Source organism: Paroedura picta, chromosome 1 (assembly GCF_049243985.1).
Source record: "Paroedura picta isolate Pp20150507F chromosome 1, Ppicta_v3.0, whole genome shotgun sequence".
NCBI classification, from domain to species: Eukaryota; Metazoa; Chordata; class Lepidosauria; order Squamata; family Gekkonidae; genus Paroedura; species Paroedura picta.
In genome coordinates, this window is record NC_135369.1 from 91,072,471 (window position 1) to 91,085,031 (window position 12,561).

The 12,561-nt window shown below is 38.8% G+C and overlaps 1 protein-coding gene across 8 annotated transcripts in view; it reads left to right on the forward strand.

The window, feature by feature from the left end:
- The window catches only part of C1H6orf118 (chromosome 1 C6orf118 homolog), an 82,564-nt gene that overhangs the window by 19,237 nt on the left and 50,766 nt on the right, over window positions 1-12,561 (forward strand). For all 8 annotated transcript variants that reach the window (XM_077347903.1, XM_077347907.1, XM_077347910.1 and 5 more), the window contains 2 exons: window positions 270-328; window positions 3,221-3,405. In XM_077347903.1, the coding sequence (XP_077204018.1) occupies window positions 270-328; window positions 3,221-3,405 (244 nt within the window). The remainder of the gene's footprint in view (window positions 1-269; window positions 329-3,220; window positions 3,406-12,561) is intronic.

Consider the following 12,561-nt stretch of genomic DNA (forward strand, 5'->3'; position numbering starts at 1 on the left):
AAAGCAGATTACAGTGTTCTTTTCCCCATTCTTTTTTCCTTGCAACAACCCAGTAAGGTAGGTTAGGCTGAGAGAGAGGGTGGCTGGTCCAAAGTCACCCAATGAAATTCCATGACAGATTGAGGAACCCTAGGCTGGGATTCTCAGGCTAAAATCTGACACTGGCTTCGTAGTTAAGGTTTGGGTCTTGTTGATGTTGTACCAGAGTTAAAAAAATGATTTTGGCTAAAATTAAATATGAGATTACTTTCTCCTTCACTTCAATTTAGACTCAGAAATGAGTTAGAAATGGAACTGTGGGTGAGTCAGTCTGCCTCAGAAAAGCCAGGTGAGTAATAACAAAAGTTTGGAATAGTCATAATGGCCTGTATGAAATTTCCCTATGCCTATAAACCCAGAAAGTTAAGCTGCATTCAGATGACAGTTTAAGCCACCATTAAACTGACACATGCAAGAAGCTTGCTTGTTGCCATGTTCACATGTGTGTCCCTGTCCTCTCCCTTCCTTCCTTGCACAAAGAATCTCTGTTGAGAACAAATTCTGGTTGCCTGTGATGTTCAAAAATAGACAAATGGGTTAATTGGCATAAGTCCAATCAGGATCCTAAGCCAAGAATGAAGACTGATGTTTGTGTTCATTAGCCTAGATAACCAGGCTGGGTGGGGAAGGGAAGCAACCCTGAACTGAATGGCTCAGGCTAGCACGATCTTGTCAGATTCAGTAAGGAAAGCCTGGTTGGCCCTGGCTAGTATTTGGATGAAAGACCACTAAGGAAGATGAAGGTTGCTATGCAGAGCCAAGCAATGGCAAGCCACCTCTGAACATCCCTTGTCTTGAAAACCCTATGAGGGGTCGGTGTATGTTGGTTGTGATTGGATGGCACTTTCCACTAGCATGTGGGGAACTAAGGTCAGTTACCATGTACACTTGCATTTGTACATCATGGATCACCGAAATGTGTCACTCTCATTGTCCAGTCCACAGGTTCCACCTACAGCCATCTCTGCTTAGTCATGGCAGAGTTTGCAGTGTCTCAAACTAGAGAGGGGAGGGGTTTACACCACCTTGTTCCTTGACATCTTTGTGACCCTCCCCCTTTTTCTTAGAGTCAGGTCACACCTTCTCCCCTGCTTCTTGTCCATCCTCTGTGTCCCTGCATCCTGCTGCTCATGCCCTGTTTCCTCCCAGCTAGACTTGGACATCCCTCTAGACCAGGGGTAGTCAAACTGTGGCCCTCCAGATGTCCATGGACTACAATTCCAGGGACTCATGGGAATTGTGGTCCATGGACATCTAGAGGGCCACAGGTTGGCTAACCCTGCTCTAGACAACAGCAAAGGATCAATGACATCTAAGGGTGTTCCTACTTGTTAACTCCAAGAGCCTCTTGTGGCGCAGAGTGGTAAGGCAGCCGCCTGAAAGCTTTGCTCATGAGGTTGGGAGTTCAATCCCAGCAGCCGGCTCAAGGTTGACTCAGCCTTCCATCCTTCCGAGGTCGGTAAAATGAGTACCCAGCTTGCTGGGGGGTAAACGGTAATGACTGGGGAAGGCACTGGCAAACCACCCCGTATTGAGTCTGCCATGAAAACGCTAGAGGGCGTCACCCCAAGGGTCAGACATGACTCGGTGCTTGCACAGGGGATACCTTTACCTTTACCTTTACCTTTACTTGTTAACTAATATGCTCTGAGAAAATTGGGGAAAGGCTAAGCAAAAGGTGGTTAATTAGCTAGGATCTGTTTTGCACAATTGACGAGATGATTAAGCCCTTCAGGAATCCAAAGCAGACAACAAATGCTGTTTAGAATAAGGTTTGTAGCTTTAAAAAATAAGACACAGACAAACAATAAACACTCACACTGCACTTGTGGCAGGAGGAAAGTAAGATGGGAAAATGATTAAGTTTGGGGAAGAGGACAGCAAAGTTCATATGATTATTTATCTTGCACAGATGGAGAAGATGGGTGCGTTGAGGGAGGGGGGCAGCAACGTGAATGAAACCAGCATCTGAGTTGTGCATTGCTATAGGGAAAGCAGGCACACTGGGAGCTAGCAACGTGGTAAACAGTCATGTAGGCAAAAAGTGGGCTTTGGACAAAAGGTTCAGATGCCCCCTTTTGATGTGGTGACAAAAAGGTTGATTGAGCCAGGATGTCCAAGATCAAAAATGATCAAAGTGACCTGGGAAAAAATTAATCTAGGTGACTACATAGAGAAATAAAGCATTTTGGCAAGCTGGTGTTATATCGTATGGATGGGAAGGGGATTTCAGAAATAAGAAAGCACTTCTGAGGTCTGCCATTTAGTGGGGTGGGTCTTGGGGTCAGGAAGGAAGATGTTCTTTGAAGTTGCAGCCGATGTGTGTGTATTTCCCACAGAGGCAGGGATACTGAGGTCATTAGGTCAGTGAGTCATACCAAGCTTCACTGGTACTCTGCAGAGAAAGGTTGGCCTGACTTTTGATTTTTGTCTAGGTCAGAGCAAATTTCTAAAGTCCAAAGTCTTAATTGAAATATTCTTGATTGAAGAAGCACACAAGTCCCATGATGAAGGGTTTGTGATACCATGGAATATAGTCCAAAGGGTCTGCTTTTCACTGCTTACAATCCAGGGCCTGGTACGACAGGTAACAATGTAGGGGTATGGTTGCACTGGTTACATACTTTGTCCTCTCCCCACTTCACTTACTGCTGTTCCAAGCAGCTTGCCAGCAATCCTGTTGGGCTTCCAGGCCCCTCAGGCCAGTAAGCTCACCATGGCCTGTCTCTGCATCCTCTGGACATGCCCTGGGTTTGCTACTGCTGATATTACTAGCAAGCAGCCAACTACATCTGGGGTGAGTTGGATATGGGCTCCTCCTGAAGGCACCATCACTGTTCCATTGCACCCCCATTGCCATGATAAGTCTGGGGATGCACTGCTGTGCATGAAGTTAGCTTCCAAGTAATATCCTCCAAATGGCAAAGGAGAGGGGAATGGAAGTATGACAGTGGCAATGGTGAGTGAAAATGTCATCTGAATGCAGCCTTAGAGTCTCAGCCTAGAGTCCTGCTACTTAACTTAAATTCCACCAGCTACATTTGACTGCTCGATAATTTACTCATTTTTGGGGGGTGGGGGATAAATTATTGTTTTACAGAAGCTATATTGACTTTGCCACTAATTTTTGAAGCAGCAACCATGAGGATGCATTTATGCAACCACTTCTTTATACTTGCAGCACCTAAACATGAAGAATCACCAAAAGTGGAGAAATCACTTTCCAGTGGTGAGCACCTTGAATCTCTGAGGTTACAAATTCTCACCAAGTGGGAGGAGATTCGACGAATGGAAAAAGAAATTAAAAACACTATGATTTTTGCCGGCATTGCGAGTATCCGGGAGAAAACAGTTAAAGAACTATTGGTAGGACTCATATATGTAATGAAAGCAGTGGTAGAAATCACCTTGTTCCATTATTTTCTGATTTCTAATTGTTTGCAATTTTGTTGACTGATTTATTTTTAAATTTTATGTTCAGACTGTCACTGGAATGTGAAGTCGAAAAAGAATTGTCCATAATAAAATAATAAAACATTGTGTGGTGGAATGGGCCTACAAGCCCTGTTTCATCCTGCCCTCCCCAAGGGACTCCCAACTCTTAGAGAGGCTTCTCTCTCTTCCCCCTCCCCCCTTGGATAATTCACAGCCACCATCTGGCTTCTATACACAATTGTCCACTGAGTGGTTCAGTATTCCCAGCTTCACTTCCAAATTCTGAGGCCTTACCTCTGGGTCTCCTGCTACCCAGAGGCAGCTTACTGTTTTGTGTAGTCTAGAGCAGTAGTCCCCAATCCCCGGACTGGGGACCAGCACCAGTCCATGGATCAGTCGGTACCGGGCTGCAGCTCCTCCTCGTCCTTCTTCCCGGCTGCTGCCTTGGGGGCTGCCCTGCCACTCTGCCGCCAGCTCACCTTTGGTGCTCTCCGGTGGCCGCCATGGCTGGGGCTCCCCCTTGGCATGGCACTGCGCAGCTGCTGCTGGCAGTGCCCCCCAGTGGGTAGCGGGAAGTCAGGGGCACTGGTAGGAAAACAAGCAGAGCAGGGGCTCAGGCGACAGCAGCAAAGTCCCTCGGCAAAAGACTACCCCCCCCGGGCGTCAGTAAAATTTATTTATTTATTTATTTATTTATTTATTTATTTATTTATTTATTTATTTATTTATTTATTTATTTATTTATTTATTTATTTATTTATTTATTTGCCGCCCCAGAGGCTCAGGGCGGTTTACATAAGAACAAAGAACAATACATAAAATTGTCAAGCGTTGACCGGTCTCGGGTGATAAAAAGGTTGGGGACCACTGCTCTAGAGGAATAGCTGCTTGTCAACTGCCAGCCTTTTTCCTGTTGCCCCTTTTACATTAGCATGTCTAAAATGGTGGAGGTCTATGTGATATAGAGAACAACTACCAGCATCCAAAGTCATACAACATTTATAACCACAATTAAACACTTATGAAAATGTTCATAAGCATACTTTTAGCATAACAACAGATTGAACAAGAGATCCAAAAGAAGTAGATAAAATTCAGTGTGTCTTCTCTATACATGCCCTAAAAGGTAAAGGTAAAGGTATCCCCTGTGCAAGCACCAGGTCATGTCTGACCCTTGGAGTGATGCCCTCTAGCGTTTTCATGGCAGACTCAATACGGGGTGGTTTGCCAGTGCCTTCCCCAGTCATTACCGTTTATCCCCCAGCAAGCTGGCCTAGAATATAGGACAGGCTCCTTAGCGTGTGAAGTTGCAGATCTCTACAGAGGTTCCATTACTTTGAAGTTTCCTTCAGCTCCCCAAGTGAACACATGGTCAATGGCCAACTGCTCTAGACCTCAGTTAAGACATGTCTCTGCCATGATGGACTACACACTAAGAGAGCTTCCTCTATACTCCCCTGAGTTTTATCATCTCTCTTTTCCCCAACCACTGACTAGGTCAGGCCAGGTCAGAGAGGTGTTTCCTGGAGATCTCCTTTCTGGAGAGTATCTAGGATTTCATTTCTCCACACCTTAGTTTCTTGCTCTGTTTCCGGATTCCATTGGCTTTAGCTGAACCTAGTAGCATTTCATCATCAGGAAGTTCCTACCCTAACTATGCCAAATGCACATCTTCTCCAATGCTCACCCCCACTCCACCCACCCCGCAGGACACATAATTTGTTCAATCATGTACACTACAGATCTTGCATATTCCAACAGTTTCAAATGCAGTAGTAAATTAATGAAGTCAGGTACAAGTAATAAGGAAAAGGCTTTATTAAATAAATCTGCTTTAACTCCTGAACACTTTTGTCTCTGCTTCTCTGAGTAACATCCAGTCATTTTCCCCTCACTATCTTCCCCAGTGTCCCTGAGTTTTTTTTTCTTTACTTACTTTTTAAACTCACTCAGTTCCAAGTACATTGATACAGGTGCAAGTAGCACCTTCTTTTTATGTTACTGCATTGTTGCCAACCTCCAGGAGGCTGCAAATCTCACAGAATTATTACTGATCTCCAGATGTCAGAGATAAGTTACTTTGGAGGCTGCCTCTGAGGTCCCTCCATTCTTTAAACCCTGCCATCAATCTCAAATCTCCACTTGTCCCCAAAAATTGGAGTTGACAACCCTATAATGATGGTATCAATTATGGTTATATAGTAAGACAAACTTGGTGGTTTTATTCCTTACTGGAGCAAAAAAAAACCTCCAACTGACATGAGTTAGGACCTGCAAAGGTTGAACGTCTGTATTGTTGTTAAAATTATATAACTTTTATTGTGTACAATTTCTAAAAAAACAACTAAAGGAATTCAAAACATATGTCCAATCCATAGGCTATTGTAAACCAGTATGCTATGCACTATGTGAATCAAAAGACCGATATTTTTTTTAATTATTTTTTTTATTTTTATTATATATAAAGCGTTTACAGAAAGATGAAAAAAGAAAAAAACAACCAGCTAGCAAAGTAATTATTGATACATATGAGAATATAGTCTGTTATTATCTTAAGAAGTATATAGTCAGTTCTCATCACATATTAGCCCTAAACTAAAAGTTACTGCTGTCTTGCTTAGCAAAGTAATTATTGATACATATGAGAATATAGTCTGTTATTATCTTAAGCAGTATATAGTCAGTTCCCATCACATATTAGCACTAACCTAAACGTTACTGCTGTCTTTCTTAAGAAAGTCCAGGTAATTGCTCCACTGTTCGTCATATTCTTCAGGTGGTCGCAAAAAATGGAATTGTGCTCTTTTCCATAATGTATCTGCTGGTAAATCTTGAAAGATTTGTGCTTCTTGATCCACCAATTTCAGCGGCGTCTCCCGATGCTTTTTGAGTAGATTGTTTCTTGCAGCCTTGCTGTCAAAGTTTACAAAGATATCTATTGGTTGTTTCTTGCGTGTGGCCTTCTTTGAATAAACTCTATACTTTGTCAATCCGGATCTCTTCCTCCTCTAAATAGTCTTCCAGGCTTTCGGTGATTTCCTTCCTCAGGTCTGTTTTCCCAAATTCTTCCGAAACACCTTTGATTTTTACATTCCTAGATTCGACTTCCAGGACTTCGAATTTGTCTTCTGCCACTCTCTCCCGCTCCTGTTGATTAACTTCCAGATGTTGGATTCTCGTTTGGTGTGTTGCCAGCTGAGTTGTGTTTTCATCAGCTACTTTTTTCAAACCATCGATTCTGTCTGAGAGCTCTTTCTTGGTGTCTTGAATCTCCTTTTCAACCTTTTTGACTACTTCCAATATCTCTGAATTGCCCTTGCATAATAGGCGATACATCTGTTCATTGGTTAGGTTATCCATTGCAGTATTCATCAACTCATCAACTCTGTAGGACATGTCCACCAAAGGTGATAAAAAGTACCATCAACCAATTTACATTTCCAACATTTTGTTAAACCATTTTTGTATATTTTAGACAATAATACTGGAGTCAAATAACATCTATACAAGTGTAAATGAATGGTTGGATAAGGTTAAGGAGTATGCAGAATTAGATAAGTTAACAATATTAATGAGAGACCAAATGCTAGATAGTTTTATAAAAAATTGGGAGCCATTTGTAAATTATCTTATTACATCTATACAGCATTTTGTAGTAATTTTCCCTTATATTAGTTGCTAATGTAAATTTTATATCTCTTTTCCATACCATCTCCCATTGCTGAAGCTTAATAGTGTGCCCTATATTTTGTGCCCAACGAATCATTGATTCCTTTATCACTTCCTTCTCAGTGTCTTTTTTAAGTAACATATTGTAGATCTTTGCAATTAATTTCTCTTCTTGTTCATATATACACAGATCAGCCTCATTTTTTAAATTTTCAAACTGATAAACCTGTCTATCAGTTTTGAATTTGTCATATAACTGTCTATATAGAAACCAATTGCAGGTACCACTTGCTACTGTTATATCTTCCCTCTGTTTAAATTTTATTTGCTGTTCAGAGTAATCTAACAGATCTTTATATTTTAGATACTCCTCTGAGTGCCATTTTTCCCTACCATATAATGCCTCATGTGGCGACACCCAGTATGGAATTTTTGGCCACAATTGGTTCTTATATTTAGACCAAGTTCTAAACAGTGCCCGCCTTATACAATAATTTTTAAATGTTTGATGTATTCCTGCTTTCCCAAACCAGAGGTATGCATGCCAACCAAATTTTAAGTCATGACCTTCTAACTTTAAAATATAATTATTTCTTAACGTTAACCAGTCCTTGATCCAAACAAAACTTGCAGCATGATAATACAGTTCTAAATTTGGTAAGTTCAATCCACCTCTTTCTCTACTATCAAACAAATTTATTAACTTTATTCGTGGTTTCCTTCCCTGCCAAATAAAATTTAATAATTCCTTTTGCCAATCTCTAAATGGTTTCTCAGATGATATTATAGGGATTACCTGAAATAAAAATAACAATCTGGGTAAAATATTCATTTTAATAGCTGCAATTCTACCTAACAGAGACAGTGGTAAATTCCTCCATTTGTCCAAATCTCGTTTTATATCACTCCAAGTTTTCCTATAATTATTATCAGTGTATTATTTTTACCAGAAATTACTACTCCTAAATACTTAATTTTCTTCTCTATTTTAAAGTTTGTTTTTGCCTCTAAAGTCATTTGATCCTTCTTTTGCATATTAAGTGCCAAAATTGTAGATTTCTGATTATTTATTTTAAGCCCTGATACTAAGCTAAACTTCTGAAATATTGACAAAGCTTTTTGAGAAGATGATATTGGATCTTCTAATAACAGAACTATATAATTTGCAAAGGCCCTAATTTTAAATTCTTCTCCCTTAATTTTTATCCCCTTAATCTCATTATCTTCCCTTATTTTATTCAATAATATTTCCAAAACCAAGATAAATAATAATGGTGAAAGAGGGCATCCCTGGCATGTACCTTTTCGTACATGACACATCTGTGAACACTGTCCATTAATCTTAATATTTGTTACCTGTTCCAAATATATCACTCTTATACCTTTCATAAATTTATCTCCTAATCCCATCTTTTCTAAGCATTTCTGCATAAACTTCCAATTAACGTTGTCGAACGCCTTTTCTATATCTAAGAAAATTAAGGCTGCTGGTTTATCTATATGTAAATTCAAATATTCTATCACATTAATCACAATTCTTAAATTATCTTTAATTTGTCTTTTAGGAAGAAAACCTGATTGTTCTTTTTTAATATAGTCTTTTAAGACACTTTTCATCCTTTGAGCCAATATATCTGAGAAAATTTTATAATCATTATTTAACAAAGCAATAAGTCTGTAGCTTTTAACATCCAATACCTCCTGTTCCTCTTTGGGAATTAGCGTTATATACGATTGTTTCCATGAACTAGGGACTTCCATTCCTTCCAATATGTCATTCATAGTTATCTGCAGGGGCAGTAGTAACTCATCTATACATGTTTTATAAAAGATATTTGAGATCCCATCGGGTCCAGGAACTTTATTCAATTTACTTCTTCTTACACTCTCTATAATTTCACTTACTGTAATAGGTCCATTTAAAAGTCTCCATTGGTCATCTGTAATAGACATTACATTATGTTGACTTAAATAGCTTTCAATTATTTTTTCATCTATTTTCTGATCCCTATACAAATTTGAAAAAAATTGAACAAAACGTTCTTGAATATTTTTCTCTCCTGTTAATACTTCTTGTCCATCTTTTAGTTTTATTATTATTCTTTTTGCCTTTTCTTGTCTCAATTTAATAGCTAGCCATCTACTTGGTTTGTTAGCAAATTCGAAATTATTTCTTTTAATAAATTTCATTTTTTCTCCATATCAGAATCCATTAACATAGAGAACTGCCTTTGAAGATCTTTCTGTTTTTGCCTTAACTCATCATTAAAGGGGTCTGCTTTAATTTCTTTTTCAATTTTTCTCAGTTCACCTATTAATTTTTTCTCCTTTTCTCGCTGTTTCCTTTTTAATCTTGCACTCAGTTGTATAAAAATACCCCTCATAAAAGCCTTAGCAGTATCCCATACAATGTAATTCTTGACTCCATTATTTAAATTGAATTTGAAAAATTCTTTTATTTGCTTTTTACATTGTTCTACCATATCTTTGTTTTTAAATATTGCTTCATTTACTCTCCACATCATCCTCCCACTGTTCGTATCCTTAAGTACCATTGATACAGCATTATGATCTGAGAATACTTTAGGTTCAATATCTACTTTTAATGTTTTCAAAGCTAAATCTCCTGAAACCCAGATCGTATCAATTCTAGATAGTGACTTATGTCTATCAGAATAAAAGGTATAACCTTTTGAGTTCCCATTTTTCAATCTCCATATATCCATCAGATCCAAATCTTCTATCATATCAAAAAAAAGGCTTAGGAAGCTTTCCTTTTGGATTCTTAACCAATTTACTTACTTTTTAATCTAATTCTAAGTTTACAACCCCATTGAAATCTCCCATTAAACACCAACTTTCATATTCCAAAATTTTTTAAGTTAAATCATAGTAAAATTTCTGTTTTCTCTCATTTGGCGCATATATTGCTAACATCATAATCTTCTTGCCTAGACAACTAATTTCCACCTCTAAATATCTTCCTCTGTCATCCTCGTTAATTTTTTGTGGAGATAATAACGGATTAATATACATCACAATGCCATTCTTTTTAACATTATTTGAAGCTATAAATTCATTACCCAATGATTTATTAATTAACAAATTACTGTTATTTTTCCTAATGTGTGTCTCTAACAAACAAGCTACATCTATCTTTTGGTTCTTTAAGTAATGAAAAACCTTTTTTCTTTTCTGTGGTATATTTAAACCATTAATGTTCCAAGACCAAATTTTATAACTCATCATTCAATAATTAATATAAACAAAAATACAGGTTTTGAGTCTTATCCTCTTGATCCTTGATTTTCTTCTTCTGTCTTTTCTTCTTCAGTTGAAAAGTCTCTTTCAAATTTCTGCCAAAAATCTCTTGCCTGTTGTAATGTTGTCAATCTATATTTTTTTGTCTTCCATTTAAAGGAGACTCCCTCTATTTCTTCCCATTTGAAAATTATTCCATTCTTTTTCAAAGCTTCAGTCAGGAAGCCATATTCTCTTCTTCTTTTTAGAATACTAAGGGGGATTTCCTTCATAATAGGTATCTCCTTTCCTTCACAGACAAGTCTTTTTGTAAAATGCAGTTTTAACACATCATCTCTAGTTTTCTTCCGAAGAAAGAATACCAAAACATCTCTAACAATATTTTTCATTTTAGAATATCTTGAGTTCACTCTGAATACACGGTCTATTTCCACTTCTAAAGCCTCCTCGGTTATGTTAATAAATTCAGCCAGTAATTTAATCATTTTTTCTCTAATATCTTCAGCCTCCTCCTCCTTAATTCCTCGAAGTATCAAAATCCCTTCTCTCTGTTGCAGTTCCAGACGTGCCTGCTCAACCATCAAATTCTCATGAACTTTAACAATATTTTTCTGTTCCTTATTTATGCCTTCCATTTGTTCATTCATCTTTTTAAACTCTGAATTTAACTTTACAGTAACAGTTTCTATAGCTTTAAGTTGAGTTATTTCTTTTTTCAACTCTCCTAGTTCCACATCCATTCTTGACAACTTATCTTCCATTTTATTTAACTTATCATCAATGCCGTTTAACCTTGAGGTTGCATCAGCTTTAAATTCAGAAAGCATTCCTATTAAATCGTCCAATTTAGTTGATTCAGAATCTGTACTATTTTTTCTCCTTGAGGTGGCCATATTCTCTCAAACTCTCTAAATAATTAACTCAATATAGCCTAATTCACCGTTTGATTTTTAAACAATGAATACCATATGACATATGCAGCTTTCAACTCCTCTTTTATGTCTGCAGACAGCTTTGTTCAAAAGTCTTCTAATATTTAAGAAGGGAGTCCTTGTTACTCTCAAGTAAATTACCGGCAATTAATTATAGCTTGGTATAGCGAAAACTCCTTTTTTTACATCTGTCAAGACCATAAGTCAGCACATTTCTTTTCCAACCTGGTATGTAGACAGCCTCCTTATTCAAATACATTCATCAATCTTCTTTAAATTGGAGATAACAGCCATTGCCGGCTATAGGAAAACACTATCCACTGAGTAGCTTGATGGAGCCTTATCTCAAACAGCTGGAACCCCTCGGAGTAAGTAACTTCGAAGTGTGTCCACGCCGCTTTTAAAAGACTTATCGGCAGCCTGGACACCCCCTTTTCGCAGGGGGGTGGAAGTCTGACAGAGGAATAAAAAATATATATCCTCTATCGCATACTTGCTCAGTAGTAGTGCTCAGCTAAGAAAGCTGAGCTGCCTAGCCCGCAATAGCCGGAACCGGAAGCCCTCAGTGTATTTAGCTGGCTTGCCTCCCGTCCAAAGAAAGAATTCCCTTGCGAATTGGTTAGGGGGAGAGAAGGGGGCCTAGTGCCTGGCTTTAAAGAAAGAGAAAGTGAACAGAGAACTCACAGTCTTTATGTTGGTAATTTGCCAGACTGCCGCTCCTTGTCTTGATTGTTCAAGCTCGGAAGAGATATTCTGAGAAGAATGCAGGATTTTATGCGGCTGGTCGTTTCAAGATTAGAAAGTTGTTTTCGACAACAGCGCCATTATGGTCCTGAGCACAAGCAGCGGTGATCCGGAGAACAGTCTCCGTGGATCTGTAGGACCCTCAGGATGCCATTCCCGGCTTCCGGGGTGACCAGCGAGCGAGGTTTGCACACCTCGCTCAGGTATGCCAGGTGCTTCTGCTCCTGGCCCTCTGCTTGGCGCGGGAGCCCATTACAAAACGGGCTAGCATGGCGCCATCTTTCTGTCATCTCCAAGACCGATGCATTTTGACCCTTGTAGGGCATTCTCCAAAGGTCTGGTTTTATCACACATCAGTTCTTAACACATAAAATATGTATGGCAGCCAATAAAAAAAAAAAAAAGATCAGTAAAGTATTAGAGTCACTTAATGAAAGAAGTTGTCTAGTTTCAGTCATTAGCTCTCTTCCAAAAGCTGTCC